This window comes from Aspergillus fumigatus, chromosome 1 (genome assembly GCF_000002655.1).
Source record: "Aspergillus fumigatus Af293 chromosome 1, whole genome shotgun sequence".
Lineage (NCBI taxonomy): Eukaryota > Fungi > Ascomycota > Eurotiomycetes > Eurotiales > Aspergillaceae > Aspergillus > Aspergillus fumigatus.
In genome coordinates this window covers 701,656-722,738 of record NC_007194.1, presented here as the reverse complement: position 1 = coordinate 722,738, position 21,083 = coordinate 701,656, and the positions used below count along the sequence as shown (strand labels likewise).

The 21,083-nt window shown below is 49.5% G+C and overlaps 8 protein-coding genes across 8 annotated transcripts; 3 read left to right on the top strand and 5 right to left on the bottom strand.

The window, feature by feature from the left end:
• Positions 1–14: 14 nt before the first annotated feature.
• Positions 15–2,426, bottom strand: AFUA_1G02490 (uncharacterized protein). Its single transcript, XM_077803791.1, has 10 exons — positions 2,077–2,426; positions 1,899–2,002; positions 1,582–1,843; positions 1,496–1,526; positions 1,353–1,434; positions 1,239–1,276; positions 1,092–1,189; positions 630–1,024; positions 360–525; positions 15–304 (listed from the first exon to the last, which is right to left on the bottom strand). Exons 1-10 carry the CDS (start codon positions 2,105–2,107, stop codon positions 111–113), a joined length of 1,401 nt encoding a protein of 466 aa, XP_077659964.1. The 5' UTR covers positions 2,108–2,426; the 3' UTR covers positions 15–110.
• An 89-nt stretch (positions 2,427–2,515) lies between these two features.
• AFUA_1G02480 (plasma-membrane proton-efflux P-type ATPase) lies at positions 2,516–6,688 on the top strand. Its single transcript, XM_744904.2, has 4 exons — positions 2,516–3,822; positions 3,885–4,115; positions 4,175–6,269; positions 6,324–6,688. The coding sequence occupies exons 1-4, from the start codon at positions 3,319–3,321 to the stop codon at positions 6,371–6,373; spliced, it is 2,880 nt and encodes a 959-aa protein (XP_749997.1). The 5' UTR covers positions 2,516–3,318; the 3' UTR covers positions 6,374–6,688.
• Positions 6,689–7,022: 334 nt separating this feature from the next.
• Positions 7,023–10,938, top strand: AFUA_1G02460 (DNA-directed RNA polymerase III core subunit RET1; the record flags this gene model as incomplete). Its single annotated transcript, XM_077803790.1, has 3 exons — positions 7,023–7,088; positions 7,165–7,955; positions 8,024–10,938. The coding sequence occupies 3 exons, from the start codon at positions 7,023–7,025 to the stop codon at positions 10,830–10,832; spliced, it is 3,666 nt and encodes a 1,221-aa protein (XP_077659963.1). The 3' UTR covers positions 10,833–10,938.
• A 301-nt stretch (positions 10,939–11,239) lies between these two features.
• AFUA_1G02450 (DUF4246 domain-containing protein) lies at positions 11,240–13,196 on the bottom strand (the record flags this gene model as incomplete). The annotated part of the gene is made up of 3 exons (XM_744902.1): positions 11,240–11,815; positions 11,874–12,908; positions 13,041–13,196. 3 exons carry the CDS (start codon positions 13,194–13,196, stop codon positions 11,240–11,242), a joined length of 1,767 nt encoding a protein of 588 aa, XP_749995.1.
• A 987-nt stretch (positions 13,197–14,183) lies between these two features.
• AFUA_1G02440 (TMEM53 family protein) lies at positions 14,184–15,044 on the bottom strand (the record flags this gene model as incomplete). The annotated part of the gene is made up of 1 exon (XM_744901.1): positions 14,184–15,044. One exon carries the CDS (start codon positions 15,042–15,044, stop codon positions 14,184–14,186), a length of 861 nt encoding a protein of 286 aa, XP_749994.1.
• A 50-nt stretch (positions 15,045–15,094) lies between these two features.
• On the bottom strand, positions 15,095–17,276 carry AFUA_1G02430 (polyubiquitin-binding protein UFD1). Its single transcript, XM_744900.2, has 4 exons — positions 17,056–17,276; positions 16,679–16,996; positions 15,271–16,607; positions 15,095–15,190 (listed from the first exon to the last, which is right to left on the bottom strand). Exons 1-3 carry the CDS (start codon positions 17,056–17,058, stop codon positions 15,741–15,743), a joined length of 1,188 nt encoding a protein of 395 aa, XP_749993.2. The 5' UTR covers positions 17,059–17,276; the 3' UTR covers positions 15,095–15,190; positions 15,271–15,740.
• A 187-nt stretch (positions 17,277–17,463) lies between these two features.
• On the top strand, positions 17,464–18,831 carry AFUA_1G02420 (GYF domain-containing protein; the record flags this gene model as incomplete). Its single annotated transcript, XM_744899.1, has 1 exon — positions 17,464–18,831. The coding sequence occupies one exon, from the start codon at positions 17,464–17,466 to the stop codon at positions 18,829–18,831; it is 1,368 nt and encodes a 455-aa protein (XP_749992.1).
• Positions 18,832–19,164: 333 nt separating this feature from the next.
• On the bottom strand, positions 19,165–20,759 carry rvb2 (RuvB family ATP-dependent DNA helicase reptin; the record flags this gene model as incomplete). Its single annotated transcript, XM_744898.2, has 3 exons — positions 20,674–20,759; positions 20,172–20,618; positions 19,165–20,118 (listed from the first exon to the last, which is right to left on the bottom strand). The coding sequence occupies exons 1-3, from the start codon at positions 20,680–20,682 to the stop codon at positions 19,165–19,167; spliced, it is 1,410 nt and encodes a 469-aa protein (XP_749991.1). The 5' UTR covers positions 20,683–20,759.
• Between the last annotated feature and the right edge of the window lie 324 nt (positions 20,760–21,083).

Here is a 21,083-nt window from a genome sequence, read left to right as displayed (position 1 = left end):
AGAAGTGATGTTACATCATAACTCATGATAATGCGATGACTCAAAATATACAGGACCTAGTTCTAGGCTTGTAATGCCCGTCATGGAATGCCAATATCCGGAGAATCTACCTACCAAACCCACTCGTCAACTGTAGCACTAGAGCAGACCAGGAGAGTGGGGGTCAGAGGCCCATACGGGGATCCATCACCCGATTCGAACCGTAGCGACGATATAGGATTTGCATATTGGTATTTCGTTAGAGGGGAAGAGACTTGCTCTCCAGTCCGAAGGGAAAACAATTGAACCTTGCGCTCGTCGGAAGCTATCGACGCAGGATTAGTAGGCTCGCCTGAGCTCAAAATGGTTAGTGACCTCACCGCTGGCCAGAAGCCCAAGTTCAGGACTGATATCAAAATCCGGGATGACTTCCGGTGAGTAGTCGAAAAAAGAGAGATATGGCCGAGTCGAAGTGTGACGGGGATGATTGGGTCTCGGATTGTGTTGTAGACCGTTAGGTGCGTACCGGATGTCGTACATTTGAAGCTATATATATAAATATTTATTAGCTTGCTTTCTTTTTGAAATGGGAGGAAAGTGGAATCGTCATTCTTTCGATGCAAAGACAAGGACATGGCCGAAGTGCGTACCGAGTTTATCCCTGCCACAACGATTCGATAAGAATCAAGATTCCTGATCTTAGTGATTGCATGGGGGTGTTGTAGACGCGTTGCAGTTCCCCCGCTGCGGAGATCGTGAAGGAAGACGGTTGAGTCTTTCAGACCAGCAGCAATGACAGTCGAAGACAGCCATTCAACGCTAGTAACAAGTGCGTGAGAGGAATCTGCACGTCGATGGAAATTTGTCTTTCCGTTGGAGACATCGTTGGCGAACGGCTTCCTGGATAGAGTCCAAAAACTTCCCAATCCTTCTAGGGTATACAGACCATCGGAAGTGCCAATCGCGAAGAGTGCTTTGTCTCCCTCTGGACATGGTGACGAGCACCACAAGGATGACTCAGTACGAATGCGAATTGGATGGGCGACTAGTTTGGGATGAACGTCAATCAACGTTCGCTCCCCAAACACTGCCAACAGGGCACATGTACGTACAGAAAGCAGGCCAGCGATAATCGCCGCCTTCACCAAGGTCAGGCAACATGCGAGGGGCAAGGAACGAGTCGCCATTTGGGCCACTATCCATCGTGGCTCTAATCTTGTTAGCTGATTGATCCCTTGGTGGGTTCTATATGGACTTACAGCAAGTATCCGGTATGGCTCAAGGAGATAGAAGAAAGCTGAGATTGTACGATGGCGTATAAGCATGTGTTTCACATCACTGAATCGGTTGGGAAGAGCGATATAAACACATACTCTGTACGGCTCTCGGAAGAGCACTCGCTCCATCGTCCGATTATATGTCCATATCTCTTGGTCGGTATCTGGAAAGCATACTCTGATGGATGTGTCAATGAAGAGGAAAGCGTCATACAGTACTATGGCAGCATCAAACTTACGAGACCGAAGATTCACCACCACGGTGGCCACCTTTGGAAGCAGTCAGCGCCGGGAACGAAGATACGAGGCCGGGGCTCGAACTCACTGGCAATAAGGATTCCAGAGCTGTTGTTGCGTAGCACGTGCTTAATGGTATAATCACTTGGCCACGGTTCAAATCGGTGCAGCTGTTTTCGACTGATTTGGCTAGCATACGTGAGACCTTGTTGCTCTTGTCGCAAGGGTTTTGATATCGGCTGCGCTCCAATCTCTCGCTCAACTCCGAGAAGGGGACTTCGCACGAACGGTGACCTTCTGATTTTCTCCTTTGCCAGTCTCCTGGTGAGCTGGACTTTCCTCTGACGTTTCTAGCAAATAGTCAGTTCCGTGGTCCATTTGGAAGCTTAAGACCAAGTCTACAACCTCGTGCTCTACCCGTTTCCTCTTGACTGCATCTTTTGAGTACTGTGCTCCTGCGGGGGCTTTATGGCTAGCCTGGATTTTGAAATACTTCTTCTTGTCGGGATCTGTTTGCATCAACGAGAGTTCCAGTCAAGAGCCCCAGCTAGCAGACATAACCTTTGAGAGAACATTCACATACCATAGTAGAACCCTGGAATCTCTCGATTCATGGTGCCGAGCCAAGGATAAGCAACGGCCAGTACTATGACCTAAGAATTAGGACTCCAGTTTATTCAGAGAAATTTCTTTGAATATACGCTAATAATGATGATCATCAAGTGAAGGTGAGCTGAGCTCGCCGAAGCCACTGGGATTGCGTTCTCATGGAGTGCAAATTTGCGGGAGTGGATATTTTGCGTGGTTAATTTTGTTGTAACTTGGCTCTAAGAGAAGCATGTACTTCTCTCCAAAAATCTCATTATTCGAATTTATTTGCCGGCCGTGAAACTTCTCTGATATAGATTCATCAGACGCAGCTGTGTGCGCTGGGGCCGCAATGACGTCCACAACAGAAACCCAGTTATGTAAGCAAAGGTTAGTTGAGGAGGATCTCCAATTGGCGGGATGAAGGCGCCAGTACTATTTCTCGAATCTCGACGTGATCCATGAAGGCTTTTTCATCGGGTTGTACCTCCCTTTCTATGATCCGTCGCTGGCGATGACTACAAAGGGTTCTCTATTCATGGGGTATCTGGCAGTAACATGAGTCCTTTTACTGCAGTCGACACCAGCACCGGAGAGTGCGTCGAAAGTCTGTCGATTTAAATGGCGACGGCTTCAATACACGAGAAGGGAATAGAGCAGTCTTCCCTTCGTTTTCAAGTGTGGATTTTTGTTGATAAGCATTGCTGGTGCTCTCTTAGATGTGTTTTCTATCATGCTTCAGTCAGGGGTGCCTGCGAACTTGACTTCGCAACTGGTGAAACAGACCACAGAGTATTCTGCTTCCAGACGGAGGATGAACCTATATTTCCACCCAGATCATCAATGGAGGCACCGTGTCTATGTGGAGCTCCAAAAAATGATGAAGGTTTAGCGTAGGGTGTACTTGAATACTGGTCACAAAAACCAGGTGGCTATATGGGGTCTCCATGAGGAGGAGGTAATGAAACACCTGACACTCAGTCAATTTATCTTCTCCATCCTTTCCTGCATCAGCCATCTCTCTAAACCCTCGCTTGCTATCTCCTTTGACTGAATGTTGCGAAGAAGGAGATGATGAGGCCCTTTCATTGCTTAAGGTTGGTCCCTTCCCTGATTGTGCTGTTTGCGCCTTCCGATATCAATCTCTCGATGACCTTACTCGGTTGGGTGACTCCGTCAACATCTGCTTCTACTGCCTTTCACAGATTGTTCTTAATGGCCTGTTGTTGATCGTTCTATGAGTCATATTGTATACTTCTATACGTTATACGCCTCAATCTGTCTACCTTTTCCTACTCTATTATCTTTCACAATGGTTGGCCAGTTCGGCAGGGACCCTCTTGGGGCCCTTCTGAACCAGGAAAACACAGTACCTGTTCGGAGACTAAGTGGTGTGAACACCAAGAGTCCTCTTGTAGCCAGCAATGAGAAGCAGCCGATCCCTACAGACGAGGACGATGGTGAACCTGCCGAAGAGGAGAACATGGACGCTCTCATTGACGATCTCCAAACAGTGGATGGTGACGTCGACGGGGATGATGATATAGCCATTGACACAGGTGTCATTACTCGTCGAGTTTCCGATGAGATGCTACAGACAGACCCAGAAAAAGGTCTCAGCGAAATCGAGGCTCAGCATCGACGGAGAAAGTACGGCCACAATCGGATGAAGGAAGAAAAGGAAAACCTTCTGCTCAAATTTTTGTCATTCTTCGTTGGACCTGTCCAATTTGTAATGGAGGTATGAAACCATCATGCGACTTATGTTCATCTCTTAAATGACGACTGAATCTGTGAGCACAGGGTGCTGCTGTCTTGGCCGCCGGGCTTCGAGATTGGGTGGATTTCGGTGTCATATGTGCGCTTCTTTTGCTCAACGCATCTGTGGGCTTTATTCAGGAATTTCAGGCCGGGTCCATTGTCGATGAGCTTAAGAAAACACTTGCTCTCCAAGCAATCGTCTGCCGCGAAGGAGAGTTCAATGAAATTGACGCCTCGGAGATCGTGCCTGGAGATATAGTCAGAATCGAGGAGGTAACGTACCACCAAAGCTCCAACTTCAGATGAAGGATAAGCTCTGCTGACTCTAGAAGGGCACAATCGTACCAGCCGACGGCCGGATAGTGTCGGCCAACCTTATTCAGGTGGACCAGTCTTCGATCACTGGTGAATCTCTGGCAGTTGACAAACACAAAGGAGATACCTGTTACGCCTCGTCTGCCGTCAAGCGTGGTCGAGCAATAATTGTTGTTACGGCGACTGGTGACTATACCTTCGTCGGACAGGCTGCCGCATTGGTAAATGCTGCATCCTCTGGCTCAGGTCACTTCACCGAAGTCCTCAATGGTATCGGCGCCGTTCTCCTTGTCCTGGTCATCATAACCTTGCTTGTTGTGTGGGTTTCGTCCTTCTACCGCTCAAATGGAATCACCACGATACTCGAGTTCACCTTGGCCATTACGATCATCGGTGTACCTGTCGGTCTCCCTGCCGTTGTCACAACCACAATGGCGGTAGGTGCTGCGTACCTAGCTAAGAAACAGGCCATCGTGCAAAGATTATCGGCGATTGAGTCTTTGGCTGGTGTTGAGATCCTGTGCTCTGACAAGACCGGCACGCTGACAAAAAATAAGCTTTCATTGTCGGAGCCGTACACTGTTGCTGGGGTTGAACCGGACGACCTCATGTTGACTGCTTGCTTGGCCGCCTCGAGGAAGAAGAAGGGCATGGATGCCATTGACAAAGCATTTTTCAAGGCACTCCGACATTATCCACGCGCAAAAGCGGCGCTTACAAAATACAAGGTGCTGGAATTCCATCCATTTGATCCTGTCTCAAAGAAAGTCACGGCCGTAGTGCAGTCTCCCCAAGGTCGCCGAATGACGTGTGTCAAAGGCGCGCCTCTGTTCGTTCTCAAGACCGTCGAGGAGGACCATCCCATTCCAGAAGAGATTGATACTGCATACAAGAACAAAGTCGCTGAATTTGCAACTCGCGGTTTCCGTTCACTTGGAGTTGCTCGCAGACGCGATCAGGGCAGTTGGGAGATCCTCGGTATCATGCCATGCTCCGACCCTCCACGGCACGACACTGCGAAAACCATTAGTGAGGCGAAGAGCCTGGGGCTCTCGATCAAGATGCTAACCGGTGATGCGGTGGGAATTGCTCGGGAGACTTCGCGTCAACTTGGGCTCGGCACCAATGTGTATAATGCGGAGCGGCTCGGTCTTGGAGGTGGAGGAACAATGCCTGGATCAGAGGTGTATGACTTTGTCGAAGCTGCCGACGGTTTCGCGGAGGTTTTCCCGCAGCATAAATACAATGTTGTGGAGATTCTACAGCAACGTGGATACCTTGTCGCAATGACGGGTGACGGCGTCAACGATGCTCCTTCGCTCAAGAGAGCTGACACTGGTATTGCCGTTGAAGGATCCTCTGATGCGGCGCGCTCTGCTGCTGATATTGTCTTCCTTGCTCCCGGCCTGTCTGCCATAATTGATGCACTGAAAACTTCACGTCAGATATTCCACCGCATGTATGCATATGTGGTGTATCGGATAGCCTTGTCGTTGCACCTCGAGATCTTTCTGGGCTTGTGGATTGCAATCCTGAATGAAAGTCTCAACCTACAGCTCGTTGTTTTCATCGCCATCTTTGCTGACATTGCCACACTTGCCATTGCCTACGATAACGCCCCGTACTCCAAGACCCCTGTGAAGTGGAACCTCCCCAAGCTATGGGGCATGTCTATTCTTCTTGGTCTTGTACTTGCCGCAGGGACGTGGGTTGCGCTTACCACTATCATGAACAGTGGCGAAGAAGGTGGCATCATCCAGAATTTCGGAGAACGCGACGAGGTTCTGTTCCTCGAGATATCACTGACCGAGAATTGGCTCATTTTCATCACCCGCGCGAACGGGCCATTCTGGTCATCAATTCCTTCTTGGCAATTGACAGGAGCCATTCTAGTTGTCGATCTTGTCGCTACGTTTTTCTGCATATTTGGTTGGTTCGTCGGTGGCCAAACCTCGATTGTTGCTGTGGTTCGTATCTGGGTCTTCTCGTTTGGTGTTTTCTGCATCATGGGTGGTCTTTATTACCTGCTGCAGGGCTCTACGGGCTTTGACAATCTCATGAATGGTAAAAGCTTTAGCCGAAGCGTGAAACAAAGATCTCTCGAGGACTTCGGTAAGCTTACCATCAGCTAGTCTATTGATAGTGCATAAAACTAACTCCAACCAGCGGTGTCGCTTCAAAGGGTCTCAACACAGCACGAGAAGAACAACCCTTGAAGCTGTGTAGGCTCGTTTTCTCTCACCGCATACAATTTCATGCCCCTCTGCAGCTCTACTGTAGCATTTCTGAAAGGCATCCTTAAGCTGTGCTCTCACTTTTGTATTCTCACTGAGACCATTCGATGGAACCTTTCTTTCCCCCAGAGTTCAGCCACGATAGCCAGGTCTCGCATTGTTTCGGGTGGTCCAATGGTTAGGGTAGTAATAGACAAATTGCATGTCCTCTACAAATTGAAGGTATTCTCCATTACAGGTCTCCGTTGTAAATCCAGAAAGGCAAAAGTCGAGTCATCTTGAATCGCTCAATGTTGCCATCACAGTCGTTTTGTAGGAGATGGGATGTAAGGGCCATAATGGAACATATAGTTAAGAGAGCCACTGTTGGAGCCGAATATCCAGCCATATCTGGTTAGCACCAAGTCTCTGCCTTAGGCTAACTTTATGTGGATGGGTGCTCTGCTTACATAACCCTCCCCTCCGCTCTGCATGGAATTTCTAATGCGGATTTCAGATCTTCCCCTCGACGATAAGAAATTGCCCAGCAAACATTTCCGAGACACCATGATATTTCCTCAATAGTCTTTTCCTTTCTAGATTTGTCATTCACCACAACCATATCGCAGCATCTTGTATCTCTACAGTGTCAATGCCTCCTCGTCGGAGGCCCCAGCCCGCTGCGGCCAGCCAGGCGCGATCTGCGCAGCCGTCAGAGGTATGGCAAAAGTTTCTCCGCACAAATCGTTTCAGTATCCTTGTTCGTGCTAACGACTTATATCTGATGCGAACAGTCTGCAGCTCCTTCTAGGAAAGGGTCTACTGACGCTTCTAGCAAGAGAAGACGTTCTATTCAGTCCAAACCACCTACAAACTCAGCGCCGGCCGCGGAGGACGTTGAGCAGGATGATCGTGCGGATGAGCCTTCAGGACCGACCTACCGTTATAGAGATCCCTTCGACGCCCTTCTCGAACCTTTCTACTATAACAAATCACTTACGGACCCAATCAATACCGCCAAGGATAAATGGAACTTGTTGCCGGCTTTCCTGAAAGTGAAGGGATTGGTGAAGCAGCACATTGACTCATACAACTACTTTATCGAGGTGCAACTGAAGAAGATCGTCGAGTCCAGCTCTACTATCCGTAGCGATATCGATCATACCTTTTATATCAAATTTACAGATATCTACGTCGGCTCGCCGTGTCGTGCGGATGAGCCCCAGGATGTAACCCCCGATGCTACCCCGTCGGACGTTTCGCCGCACGAGTGCCGCCTCCGTGATACAACCTATGCGGCCCCCATTCTGGTAAATTTTGAGTACATTCGTGGACGTCAAAGGGTTACTCGGAAAGGCGTGTCGATTGGCAGAATGCCAATCATGCTTCGAAGCTCAAAGTGTGTGTTGGCTAATAAGACTCCCTCAGAGATGACGGTGTTGAACGAATGTCCTCTGGACCCTGGGGGATACTTTATTGTCAACGGTACAGAGAAGGTCATCCTTGTCCAGGAGCAGTTGAGCAAGAACAGAATCATCGTCGAAACCGACCCGAAGAAGGAAATTGTTCAGGCGTCCGTCACGAGGTAAGTTGCTCTTTGTAATGTCGGCGCATTGCATGCCGGTTTTCCGCTTATCTGACCTGTTGCTGCAGTTCGTCCAACGAGCGTAAATCCAAGAGTTATATTATCCTCAAGAAGGACAAGCTCTACGTGAAGCACAACGTGCTCAGCGAAGACATCCCCATCGTTATCCTTTTGAGAGCCATGGGTATACACACGGAGCAGGAGATGCTGCTCCTAGTTGCCGGTGTCGACAGTCTCTACCAGGATGACTTTGCCATCAACTTCGAAGAAAGCATAAAATTGGGAATCTACACTCAACAGCAAGCGTTGGACTGGATCGGTGCGCGGATTAAGATCAACCGGAAACAGTCATCGTATCGCCGAACTCACATTCAAGAAGCCGTTGAGGCTATCGCCTCTGTAATCATTTCCCACATTGAAGTCAAGAATATGAACTTCCGACCAAAGGCGGTATACGTCGCTCACATGGCGCGTCGAGTTCTGATGGCCAAGAATGACCCCTCCCTGGTTGATGATCGTGACTACCTAGGAAACAAACGTCTCGAATTGGCTGGGCAGCTTCTTGCTCTTCTTTTCGAAGATCTGTTCAAGAAATTCTGCTTCGACATAAAGATGAACATCGATAAAGTGTTGAATAAGCGCAACCGTGCTGAACAATTCGATGCGTGGACTGTCATGAGTATGCACAGCAACCATATCACTCAGGGCATGAACCGTGCCATCTCGACGGGTAACTGGAGTTTGAAGCGTTTCCGCATGGAGCGTGCTGGTGTTACCCACGTTCTGAGTCGGCTTAGCTACATCGCCGCGTTGGGTATGATGACCCGTATCAGCAGTCAGTTCGAAAAGACCAGAAAAGTCAGTGGCCCCAGAGCTCTGCAGCCGTCTCAATTTGGTATGCTTTGCCCAGCAGACACCCCTGAAGGTGAAGCCTGTGGTTTGGTAAAGAACTTGGCGCTCATGACCCATATCACGACGAATGATGAGGAAGGTCCAATCAAGAACCTTGTTTTTATGCTCGGAGCTGAAGACATAATGGCCTTGGGTGGTAAACAGTTATACATCCCCGGCAGTTACACAATTTCCATCAACGGAACGCCGATAGCACTCACTCGTCGTCCTAAGTATTTCCTCAACGCTTTTCGCAGATTACGGCGCATGGGTCGTATCTCGGAGTTTGTCAGCATTTACATCAACCATCACCAGTGTGCAGTACATATCGCCACTGACGATGGACGGATTTGCAGACCTCTCATCGTTGTGGAAAATGGCAGGTCCCTCGTCAAAGACCACCACTTGGAGAAACTGCGTGATGGCACGATGCAGTTCGATGATTTCTTGGCTCAGGGGTTGGTCGAATACCTTGATGTCAACGAGGAGAACGACTCCTTGATTGCTCTTTATGAAAAGGACATCACAGATACCACGACACATTTGGAGATCGAGCCCTTTACGGTGCTTGGAGCTGTCGCTGGTTTGATCCCGTACCCGCACCACAACCAATCGCCCCGTAACACATATCAGTGTGCGATGGGTAAACAAGCTATTGGAGCCATTGCATCAAATCAGTTCCTTCGTATCGATTCTATCCTTTACCTCATGGTGTACCCACAGAAACCCATGGTTAAATCACGCACAATTGAACTGGTCAAGTATGATCAACTTCCCGCCGGTCAGAATGCCATGGTGGCGGTCATGAGTTATTCCGGTTACGATATTGAAGATGCCCTAGTTTTGAACAAGGGTTCCGTCGATCGTGGCTTCGGTCGTTGCCAAGTGTTCCGGAAGTACGTGACCAATCTGAAGAGTTATTCGAACGGTACAAAGGACAGACTCAATCCCCCAACGTACGAGAATGGTGCACCCATCAGAAAGCATGCATTACTTGAAGCGGATGGTCTGGCTGCTGTCGGTGAGCAGGTGAATGCTGGCGAGGTCTATATCAACAAGAGCACACCCGAGCAATCCAACCTGTCGGGAATCGGCTCCGATGCTGGCCGACCAGTTCAGTATACACCGACGCCCATGACTTACAAGCTTCATGACCCCGCATACATTGACAAGGTCATGTATTCCGTACAGGAGAACGAGAACCAACTGGTCAAGGTTCTTGTTCGCCAGACCCGTCGACCGGAAGTAGGTGATAAATTCTCCTCTCGTCACGGTCAGAAGGGTGTCGTTGGTATCATCGCCGACCAGGTAGATATGCCGTTTACAGATTCCGGTATCAATCCCGACATTATCATGAACCCGCACGGTTTCCCCTCCCGTATGACAGTCGGAAAAATGCTGGAACTCGTTGCTGGAAAAGCCGGTGTGCTTGCCGGTCACCACGGTTACGGAACCTGCTTCGGCGGCACCCCCGTGGAGGAGGCCTCGCGGGTTCTGATCGACCACGGCTTCAGTTATGGAGGAAAAGACTATCTCACGTCCGGCATCACCGGCGAAGCTCTTCCATTCTACGTCTTCACCGGTCCCATCTACTACCAGAAGCTCAAGCACATGGTGCAAGACAAGATGCACTCGCGTGCGCGAGGACCTCGCGCAATTTTGACCCGTCAGCCCACAGAAGGTCGTTCTCGAGACGGTGGTCTCCGTCTTGGAGAGATGGAACGTGATTGTCTTATCGCCTACGGAACCAGCCAACTGCTTCTCGAGCGTCTCATGATCTCCTCCGATCGCCATGAGATTGACGTCTGCGAGCAGTGCGGCTTCATGGGCTATCTGAACTGGTGTCAGCGGTGCAAGTCGTCTCGGAGCGTCGTGAAGATGACGATCCCCTACGCGGCCAAGCTTCTCATTCAGGAATTGATGAGTATGAACGTAACTGCTCGCCTGAAGCTCGATGATGAGTTCCCGGAGTGGAAGGGAACCTAGTAATGAGCCTTTTTTGCTGAAACCATGTTGCACGGCATTGGTATAGGCTTTGTCCAAAAAGGAAAAGTTTCATGTATATGATGTTTGACGTCCGAGAAAAGTGTTGTGTCGGTCGTTTGGCGCTCAAGGTCATTTGGTTATGTACTCATCTGCCGCGTACATGTAGTTTGCTTGCATAGCGCACGGCGATTTTCTTTGCATCAGCTACTGTTATCATAGCATTTAGATAGATATGGTCTTTTGAACGGACTAAAACTAGAAATGTGGATTTTTTTCAAATGAGCCTTTTGTCTTCGATGTGTGATTTTCTGGAACTGGGGTCTTGGTCTGCAATTCGATTGAGAAGGCAACATGGTAGATAGAAATATCATTCTGTTAATGAGCAGCGCAGGACACAGCGGCCAGCATCAAAGAATGACTACGTTTGATTCAAAGGCAACCTGCTCATACTTGGTGAACTGAAACCTCTCCCAAAAAACTTCGTCATGGAGTTTCCTAGCCTCGTTCAGAGAGATTGGTAGACTGTCCTTCCTTTCCGAGAACCGAACGGTGAGCTGTTGCAGCATTTGATCCAGCCCTTCCAGTTCCTGGGGATCGATATCGTCAAAGGACCAATCCAGTCTCTGGGGCGGGACATTGGCCGTCGAAATGATACGAATGTTGGGATCGACTAGGAATAGGGAGAGCACCTTAACGGACCCAGGCCTGGTTTTGTCAATCAACTCGCAGTGGTTCACACGGTGCTGGATGGTTGCCGGCACAATGATAACTCGGCCGACGGGCGTTCTGATCCTGCCGACAGTTTGGACAATAGGTTCTCCGTCTTCCAGGCCGTAGACTTGTTTCAGCCAGATTGTGTCGTCGGGGTCGTGTTCGACCTCGGCCAGGCTGGCGGATTCGGAGATTTGCCGGAATTCCAGCGACGGAACTTCCACGTTGTCGATATGGAAGACGTAGGCCATTGTCGCGGCCACATGCTCATTCTACGGTGACGATCAGTAAAAGAGAGGCACTGGATGTGCAATTGCGAAAGAATCTCACCATCTGCCCTTCGCAGTGATAGCCCGTCTCAGTATACGGATGTTCAGGCGTCAGATCGTAACTGGTGATTCTACAAATCATTTGTAGCCCCCGTTTCCCATAATCTCTGTTCAGTTCAACCCCCTGCTCAATTCGAACCGGGGTCGGAAGATCCGCTGGCAGAAAGCACATCATCCAGGGTGGTACAGCCCAGGGAATGAATCTCCCAGCATCGGGTTGGACGGCTTCCCAGTGCTCCATCCTCCATGAATTAAGTCTATCTTGATAATCTACTTCCGCCTCGCTGGGTTTTGGCTGAGGCGATTGTTCCTCGACCTCTTTTGCAATAGGATGGTACTGGGCCTTTTTGTACTCAAGCCGTGCACGGGAGTGAAGCATATCCTTGAGCGGAGTCAGGGACGCATTCCATTGAGGGATTGTCATGTTGAACACGTCCTCGATCAGCTTGTATATGTTGCGGTGACGCACTGGATGTAGGTTGTTGATATAACTGATAATGTGCCACCTGCCGTCGTCCTTCAACTCGAGGTCAAATGGGAGAATCTGGAACCTGCGACTGAAAGGCTTTGCCTCAATGTCAGCGTGAGCAGCGACTCTCCATGCTATGTCTTCGCGCGTGATTGTTTCCGGAGGGACAGGGATCACCTCCCCTTGGCCCATGCTGTCCAATGCATCATCCAGTCCAATGATTCGATCCTTGAGAATACGAGTCCGCCCATACACAAGAGGAAACAATGCAATCGGGGCAAGGTCGCGTTGCACATAGTCACTCCCCGGGTTATAGAATTTCAAGCCCGGTGGCACGTCTTCAAGAACTTTGATTGCTTGGCAGAATTGAGTCCGGAATGATTCCGGAACATTGTGGTCTGACTTGGAAACGTCGCCGTTATACAACGTGACGACGTTGGTATGCTCGTAGATGACCGCTTTGAATCGAAGCTCGTCGATAATCCAGTCGGCCATGCTCTTTGAGATATCTTCCGGGCCCGCCATTGCTTCTTTCTTCCATGTTTCAGTAACGTCATGATTGAATACCTGTCAAGATGTCAGTCGCGTTGAATAAAAAAAAAAAAAAAAAAAAAAAAAAAACCGGCGGTGCCGAATTGAGGCATCGCAGGATGGCAAACAGGACGCGATTCAACCGAGTCAAAGATGGAGCAAGCTTACCTTCTTATGCCAATCAGGCATATCTGTGATGCGCTCCATCACCCTTACCATCCCTATTTCACGGAGGGTCAAAACAGGTTGACTGCGCTCAGTCAGAATTGTTCGTAGCAAGTGCTGAATCCAGCTTGTCAGGCTGGTTTGCGCCTTACTCGACATCCCCTTTTGCTATATCCCGATCATCCACACTTGTTGGAAACAGGCTCCGATTCTGGACACCATAGATGTTCGGCTCCATCGGTGCATAATCAAGCGGCAAACCAAATCCAGGCAGTAGAAACTTGGAGTCCTGAATTTTTGGAATGACTATGAAGGGCTCCTGCCTGGGTGCACTCTGAAACATGCTGCTGGATGATTTGAAATCTCACTGCCACATAGACCCTATTAGTACACGTTGCGTTGAGATGATTTGGATCCTGTCTGACACTATCTCCGGTTAGTTGCGGACACACCTGCCAAGTTGTCTATAAATTCCTTTTTCTTGTCAAGTCGGCCTTCAGGAGGTCACCACCACAACCAATTCTCAAGACTGACTTCTTCTCAACGAGTGTGGAGATTCCATGCGTGAAGAATGGAGAGAAACTGATCGGACACACTAGGTTCATGACGTGTTGACAGAGTTCAGAGTCATTGTGATTGTAGTATGATGTTTGCCTTGAGCGGTTTAATTGACCATCGTCAGCCTGAGCAATGATCTAGAGGGAGCCGATGCTTCTCAAAGAGCTTGTCGTCCAGACATAGGTTCTGATGGGATAAGTTGGCGGAACCCTGCTCCGTTTGCCTCGATAATGCTGTAGGAGGAGTGAAGTCATAAAGGGTGACCAATAGGAAGTTTTACCAGAATGTGAAGAAAAGTGAGCGAGGCAGAGACACGAAGGTTGATATCGACTTTTGATCCGTGGTTCTTGCTGGAAGCCATGGTTCGATCGGCTTTCTGGACTGGGAATGGGCTGTCACCTCGGAGCGAAGTGGTGTAGTTATTATACATTAGAACTAGAGCCGATTGTGCCAGATTAGACGAAGGCGACTTCAAACTAACCGCAGACGCTCGGTAATCTTGGGAATCTCTTACGGTTGTGGGGTAACGCAGAGGGGATTGGGCCTTGTTTGAATCACAAGGACGTAAGTCCTGCCACAATCAACCATTCATTTGGATGTAGGTTCCTCAAGATATGTCTTCACAATGTTCCAGTACCGTTCAGGATCCGACCTCATATGGCAGACATGGAGTGACCCGAGGAACTTTTCGCACTGAACCACCCAACCTTTGGTCTGCGCGTCCGCGGCATGTTGTTCGACATCTCTCCAGTAAACTAGCTCATCCGCATCGGAGTAGATGTAGCAACGTGCCGGGCTATTATTCTGACTCAATCCACGGACCAGGCCATGATCGTTTATCGCATTTCGAGCACGGCTCACAGCATCAGGAGTCCGGGTGAGTCTTAGTACCAGATACCCCACTGCCAGGAGGACAAACAGCAAGAATTTACTCAAATAGCGCAAAGGCCACATCTTGGGCAGCACGAACGAAAACGCCTTGAGACCAGAGGAGATTGTCGCGATTCCAGGCGCGCTATCTATGATCATCGATGACACACGCAGCGGTTTTCCTGTTGCTTTCAGGTACGCTGTAAGGAGATGGGTTGTCGAAGCGACGCCCCCATTTGAGAACATGTGCAGAAACACTGGACCTTCAGGACGGTCGGAGGCCTGGATGGCCTCAACAGCTGGAGCGAGACGGGCATGCTGCGCCTTCTGCGAAGCGCGAAGCATGAAATCGTTTGAGGAACTGAGAATGAAGACTATTCTGGCCGAGGGTGCCAGGCGTCTATACTCGACGACATACTTGACTAGTGCGCGTGAGGAAGCGTTCATCCAAAAAGCAAGAACTATGACTCTGGGTTGCTTCCCAGAGTAACCAACTGCTTCAACAGGGTCTTGGAGGTAGATAGATGCAGAAAGTTTGACAAAAGGGGCCAGCGGATTCTCCTGGACTTTTGAAGTCATTGTGATTGTGCAAGTCGCAGCGAGGGAGGTTTGCTCGGCTCCGACGGTATCTATGCGACAGCCTTCGAAAAAAGGAGGCAGACACCTGGCCGTCCTTTTGGTCACTGGAAAAGAATTTGGTACTTGAGGAGATTCGGGTGACAATTCTGTGAAGCAGTGTTCTTAGTGTCAGTGTGTCAAGCCACACTAAAAGCTGACGCGAAAGCTCCACTAAATACAATCTTACAAGTCGCCAACACCAGTATCGGAACGCCACGATGTCCCCGCTAACCAGGATTACACAGGTGAAGCCGAGCAAGAGGTTATCGGTGTTCTGAGAAGTAGAGAGTCGCCTTGATTAAGAACAGCAGCTCTCGCCAGAGAGATGGCTGCGGGTGACATCGTTGGGCCTCGGCAAGCTCCACCCGGTCTCGTGAGAGTGCGAATTACAGCAGCCAGCCATTACAGTGAAGAGACACCACTCATGGTGACTGTCTTTGATGGTGGAGAGTTACGAGGGAAAATCGAGTAATGATGGCTGTCCATAGTCTAGAATGGAACAGAGCTGAAGAAAGAAAACGATCCCTATTAAACGCCGGCCACCTTTGGTATGCTTGATGTGAAGCCGTCTCGACTTAAATTTCTTGCCGCCTTGAAGGAAGAAATGAATACGGAAGTCGTTAAAGCATTGATTTGTGAGAGTGATCAACCTGAAAATCAGCGCTTGGTACCGCCAAGGGTTCGCCCACTCCCGTGAGACTTCTGGTTGCGTTCTTTGCCCTTGTGATTTTCCGCATCACTTCCCGATGTCGGTGTAGCGGAGTTTCCTGGCTCTCTCTTCTTTCCTCGTAATGTCTGTCCGGTTCCCTGGAAGCGCGGCTTTTCGATGGCCTGTCCGTCCTCCCCACGCTTCTTCACAGGCTTGATTGCATATCCAAAAAATAGCTGGTTGGGTGGAAGCCTGAGTGGCTGCGGTCCATTGGTGCGTCTAGCTGGCGGCGGATGCTGAGGATTAGTAGCTCCTGGCACCGGGGTTGAAGGCTTCGGAGTCGGGGCTTTACTACCCTTCTTCGCATTCAAGCGCTGCCCTCCAAGAAGAAAATTTGATGATACTGCTTTTGCACCTGTAGCGGCGTCGGTGGACTCTGGAGCAATGGCCGCATAGTTGATCGCTTGAGCCATTGTCCCGTGCGGATGAAGTAAACCCCCAGAGGGGAGCTTACCGCTTACCCCACTGAGGGGTGTGCTGGTGCCACTTGGGCGTTGGATTTCTTCATACCCCACCGGCGGTGCAAAATCAACCTCCAGATCAGTCTCCAGGACAGAGACGGCGTTGGTATTGTTCGATGGCTTGGTCTCAAGAACCGCCATTTCGTAGACCTGGTCGTTATAAGCAAAAGTGAAGACATCGCCCTTCGTGAGACAGGAGAAATTCCGAAAAGCGTTTTCTAACACTGCTTTTGGATCGCTGATGTCAAGGAAAGAGGTTGACTGGGCTTGAAGTTTAATGAATTGGCCGGGAGGGAGATCGGTTGATTTAACCTGAACGAGGTCACCAGGCTCGAGGAGGAGAGTTTGCATGAGCTATGGAGAGACCAGACAATGTCAGTGATGGCTGTACCGATATAATCAAAAGAGGACATGGACTGTCTAACCCAGAATGGCAGATAAATTTTCCCCTCCTCAGCAATGAATTCCAGAACACCAGCATGCGTCATCCTCTCTTTTGCGCCATTATGTAACTCGAATAGCATGGGATATGTGATATGTAACCTAGTTAATTTGTCTAGAGCACTGGGAGGCATGATCACCTTGCCGCCATGGTTGACGTTTTCTCGCTCTGGACCAGGCAACATTGCGACGGGGTAACAGCGGTAATATTCATCGAAGCGACGTATAGTGGCTCCATGGCGGAGCATGGAGGACCCTAGGACTCCGTCCATCGGGTCGTCGTCCCAGTAGCCAGGGCGAAACTGAGGTTGTTAGGTCTTGTGAAACTCGTAGCTTAAAGTTGAGCTGAACGTGAGCTTACCATTGAGAGGGTTGCCAGTAGGGAAAGTTCAAGAAGTTGGTGTTGAGGAGATTTGAATACTTGGCTCTATTCAAAGTATATCCAAGTCGTTCTTTTAAAGATAGCAAAGCAAGTATGACAGAAATTTGTAGCTCGGATCAGTGATCCCCCACTGTTGACCGTTGGAGATGGAAGCTACAGCAGCTGTTTCTTATCGTTGGACCAACAGTGACGCAAATGCCTCCGCAATGATTTTCCGAGCCGACCCCAGAAAAGACAGGAAACCAGCATCAAGCCGCAGCTCTTATCAAGCTCATAAGCTTAACTTCCGTTATTTCTGAGCTTCTGGGATGCTTAACTGCCACAGATTTATTGATTCATCTCTTCAATCCCAAGTAGTTTTGCTCCTCATCATCGTTTCCATCAAAAATGATATCCTCTCAACCGCGCCCAAAGCGGGCAGGTGAAGACTTCACACGCACACACCACCACGATGAAGACGATCCGAACGGCCCTTCCGAACACAAGAAGCCACGCTTCGATTTGCGGAATCCCTCCAATCTTGCACCGGACGCGCTCGACGAGGACCCGGTATTAGACGCAGACGAGATCGGTCGTCGCGGACAACAAGTGCGCCGCAAGGCCGTGAACCTGGATGGTTACGATTCGGATAGTGAAAATGAAGGATTCAGCGCGCGCATCGAGGCCAAGGCTAAGAGGAGTCGCGCGAAACACGACGCTGAAGATGACGACATGTTCGCAGAGCTCCAGGAAGATTTCGGCGCCGAAGAAATAGATGCTGATGAGGCACTGAGGAAGAACAAGAAAACAGTGCGTTTCTTGCGAGATGATGAGATTGAGGGTCAGGTAGCTTCATCGAAAGGTGGAGTGACATTGCGTGCGGATCTGAACGCAACAGGGGACACAGTCGAGGAGGACGAGGTGGAAAGCGAGAGCGATGTTGCAGACGAAGATCGTGCGAGGCTCGATGAGGGCATGGACGAGGAATTAGGTGCTGGAGCTAAAAAGAAGCATGCGCCACTGCTAGATGCATTTAATATGCGGGCCGAGCAGGAAGAGGGTAAATTTGATGATCAGGGAAATTATATACGAAAAGCGGCAGATCCCGACGAGATTTACGATTCTTGGCTTGAGGGAGTATCGAAAAAGGATATACGGCGCGCCAAAGAGGCAGCAGAGAAAAGAGAGGCTGAGAGAAAGGAGAGAGATCGATTGAATGACAGTATTCTTACGGCCGATGCACTGAAGACTTTAATAACTCACCTGCAACGGGGAGAAACAGCTCTAGAGGCTTTGGCAAGGATAGGCAAAGGGGCTCCAAAGAAACCAAAATGGCAGGCCAAGAAGAAAAAGAACCGCTCGAAGCAAAACGGCACCCAAGTAGAAGATGCCGAAATGACGGAAGACGACCCCAACGAGGCTTCTCGAAAGCAAGCGATAGAGACCATCACCGGCGCGGCGGATATCCTCATGACACGGGGACAAACGGATATTTATGACATAGAGCGTGAGATGCTCACAAGACAGTATCGTCAAGAAACAGGCGAGGACTGGGTTGATCCTCCCTCGGAGTCCGCTGCTCCCACCAGTGCTGAAGAAGAGCCTGCAATGTGGCAATTTCGGTGGTCTGACGCTCGAGACGGCGGTGTCGAGCATGGCCCATATGACAGCCAAACAATGGAGTCTTGGAAAAGTGCTGGCTATTTCGGCGACGGCGTCGAATTTCGAAAAGTCGGCGATACAGGAGACTGGACAAGCGAGACCACTTTCCTATGATAATAGCTCGGTTTTAATCCTAAAAACGAATGTCTATGTGCAATCTAGGAGTCGAGATACTCCTCTGAGAGGGCATATCAACGTCATGATTATCATTGAAGTAAATATTCTTTTATTCCCAGTTCGAAGCCCAAATACCAAACAACCATGCACATGAGCTCGAAGAAGCGCCAGCCTTATCGTACATCATAAGATGTGTAAAAAAAAGGATCAAAGGTAAACAGAGGATTGAGAGTAAGAGAAGCGCTCTCAGAAGCAGCACCACATTGCCATGTCGTATTACCTATATTTTTGGTGCAATCTTCTTCACGGAGCAATACGACCAACAAGGCCTTATGAGATTTCCATGGCATCTCCATTTGCAGGAGCTGAAAAGTTCACAGCGCCTTGATCCCCTATGAACCGTTGTTCATACGCATTGACGAACTTGACACTCCTGGCAGGGTCGTAGAACAAGCGGTAGCTGCGCTGTACATCGTCAATGCTAACTTCTTTGGCCTTTCGCTTCTGACTAAGGAGGTGAGAGGTAGTGATGATATTGCTAGCATATCGCAGATTCGATTCCTGGCCAATCTTCGTCAAGAGAGCCAAAGCGTCCGGCGAGAGGTCGATCTCTTCTTCCTGAGCTCGAATCGCAAGGATTTGCCGGATTTCATCGCCAGAATAAGGCTGCGTGCTGACAATGACAACACGATCGAGGAAGTCAAGCGGTAGTCCATGGGGAGAGGTGTATGTGGTTCCGCGGATCCGCGCTTGACCACGGTTGCTGGCCATGATAACAATGGGTGCAAGCTCCGCCTCCAGCGCGCGGTTGATGTAGGAAAAACATTCAATATCGAGCATGTGCACTTCGTCAATGAACAAAACACCAGGAATGATTTCCGCCTTTCCCTCTTCCTTCCATTCAGCCACCTTAGTATTGATCTGATCTCTGACCTCGCTTCTGATTTCCCCAGTGTCACCAGAGAAAAGGGCCAAAAACCCTTGTGTCCGTGAGTTGATGACATCAATCTCATGGAGACTGACGGTATGAACAATTTCCTTGCGGACCTGAAGCTCTCCTTCAGGGCATTGGACGAACTTGGTATCAGCGCCCATCGCATCATAATCCCGAGAACGAGCATAGGAACGTCCAAGCTTCGTGATCTTTCCCGATGACTTGTCGATAGAAATAACATCTCCGGCCATCACACGCTCCTTTGTCATTGAGTCAATCATTTTGGTCCCCATATCGTAGATCGTCTCCATATCGGTAGTCTTGATCGTAAGTTTCCCTTGTTTGTTTCCCTACACCGGTTAGCAACCGCACTTCCAGAGAGATTTCAAGAGTCTGCACTCACTCCAGTAACGCTGCGATCAACTTGGATTTCCACGACTTCACCCTCGATAATCTCGCTTTCCTCCTTGATTCTGACACCAATGGACTTCCGGAAGGCTTGTGTGAGTGCTTCGGTCTTTGACATCTCCATAGAGAAGATCTCAGAGGCTGCAAGCATTGTGAAAGGGACGTCGGATCCAAGAGACTGGGCCATGCCCATGGCAATGGCTGTCTTTCCTGTGCTGGGAGGGCCAGCGATGAGAACTGCGCGACCAGCGATTTTGCCCTCCTTGACCATTTGCAATATAACCGCGGCCGCCTTCCTTGCCTTTTCCTGGCCTACAAGGCCCTGAGAGGATGTTCTAGGTTGAAGCGAGTCCGCATCGACGCCAAGTCCCCTGATATGCGAATGAGCAGCAATGAGATTCAGACCACGGAGCTCCTTCGTCTCCGCGACGGTTGAGATAGGCTGTGAAATAAATCAGTTATATTAAAGGGATTTGAGCTCTGGCAAGGTCACTTACCACGGCCATATTGATTCGTAGTTCAGCTGGATCTCTTCTGTACTGCCACTGATACCAACCGAAAAAGCGCAATCCTAGCTTCTCAGTTTGCGAATGTAGATAAAAGAGCTATTTGGGGCAGAAAGGCACAATTTGGTAAGCCGCCCCGCCTACCGCCCGGCAGAATATTGTGACCTGTCTAATGAGCTGGTCTTTGTCCATCCTTGCTGGGCAACGAATTTCTGTTTACGGAGAGAAGATTCACTGTTCGCTCATTTATCCAGCGAAAATAATCTGTGAGGTCCAAATTTCCCCACAGAGTCAGCCAAACTTGCCTTCTACACGCTTTACAACGCGTCGACGTCCTTATCCCTGCCTAGTTGAGGGCGCGATGAGAGAATTAAGTTTTGTGAGATACAGTTGCGCACAAG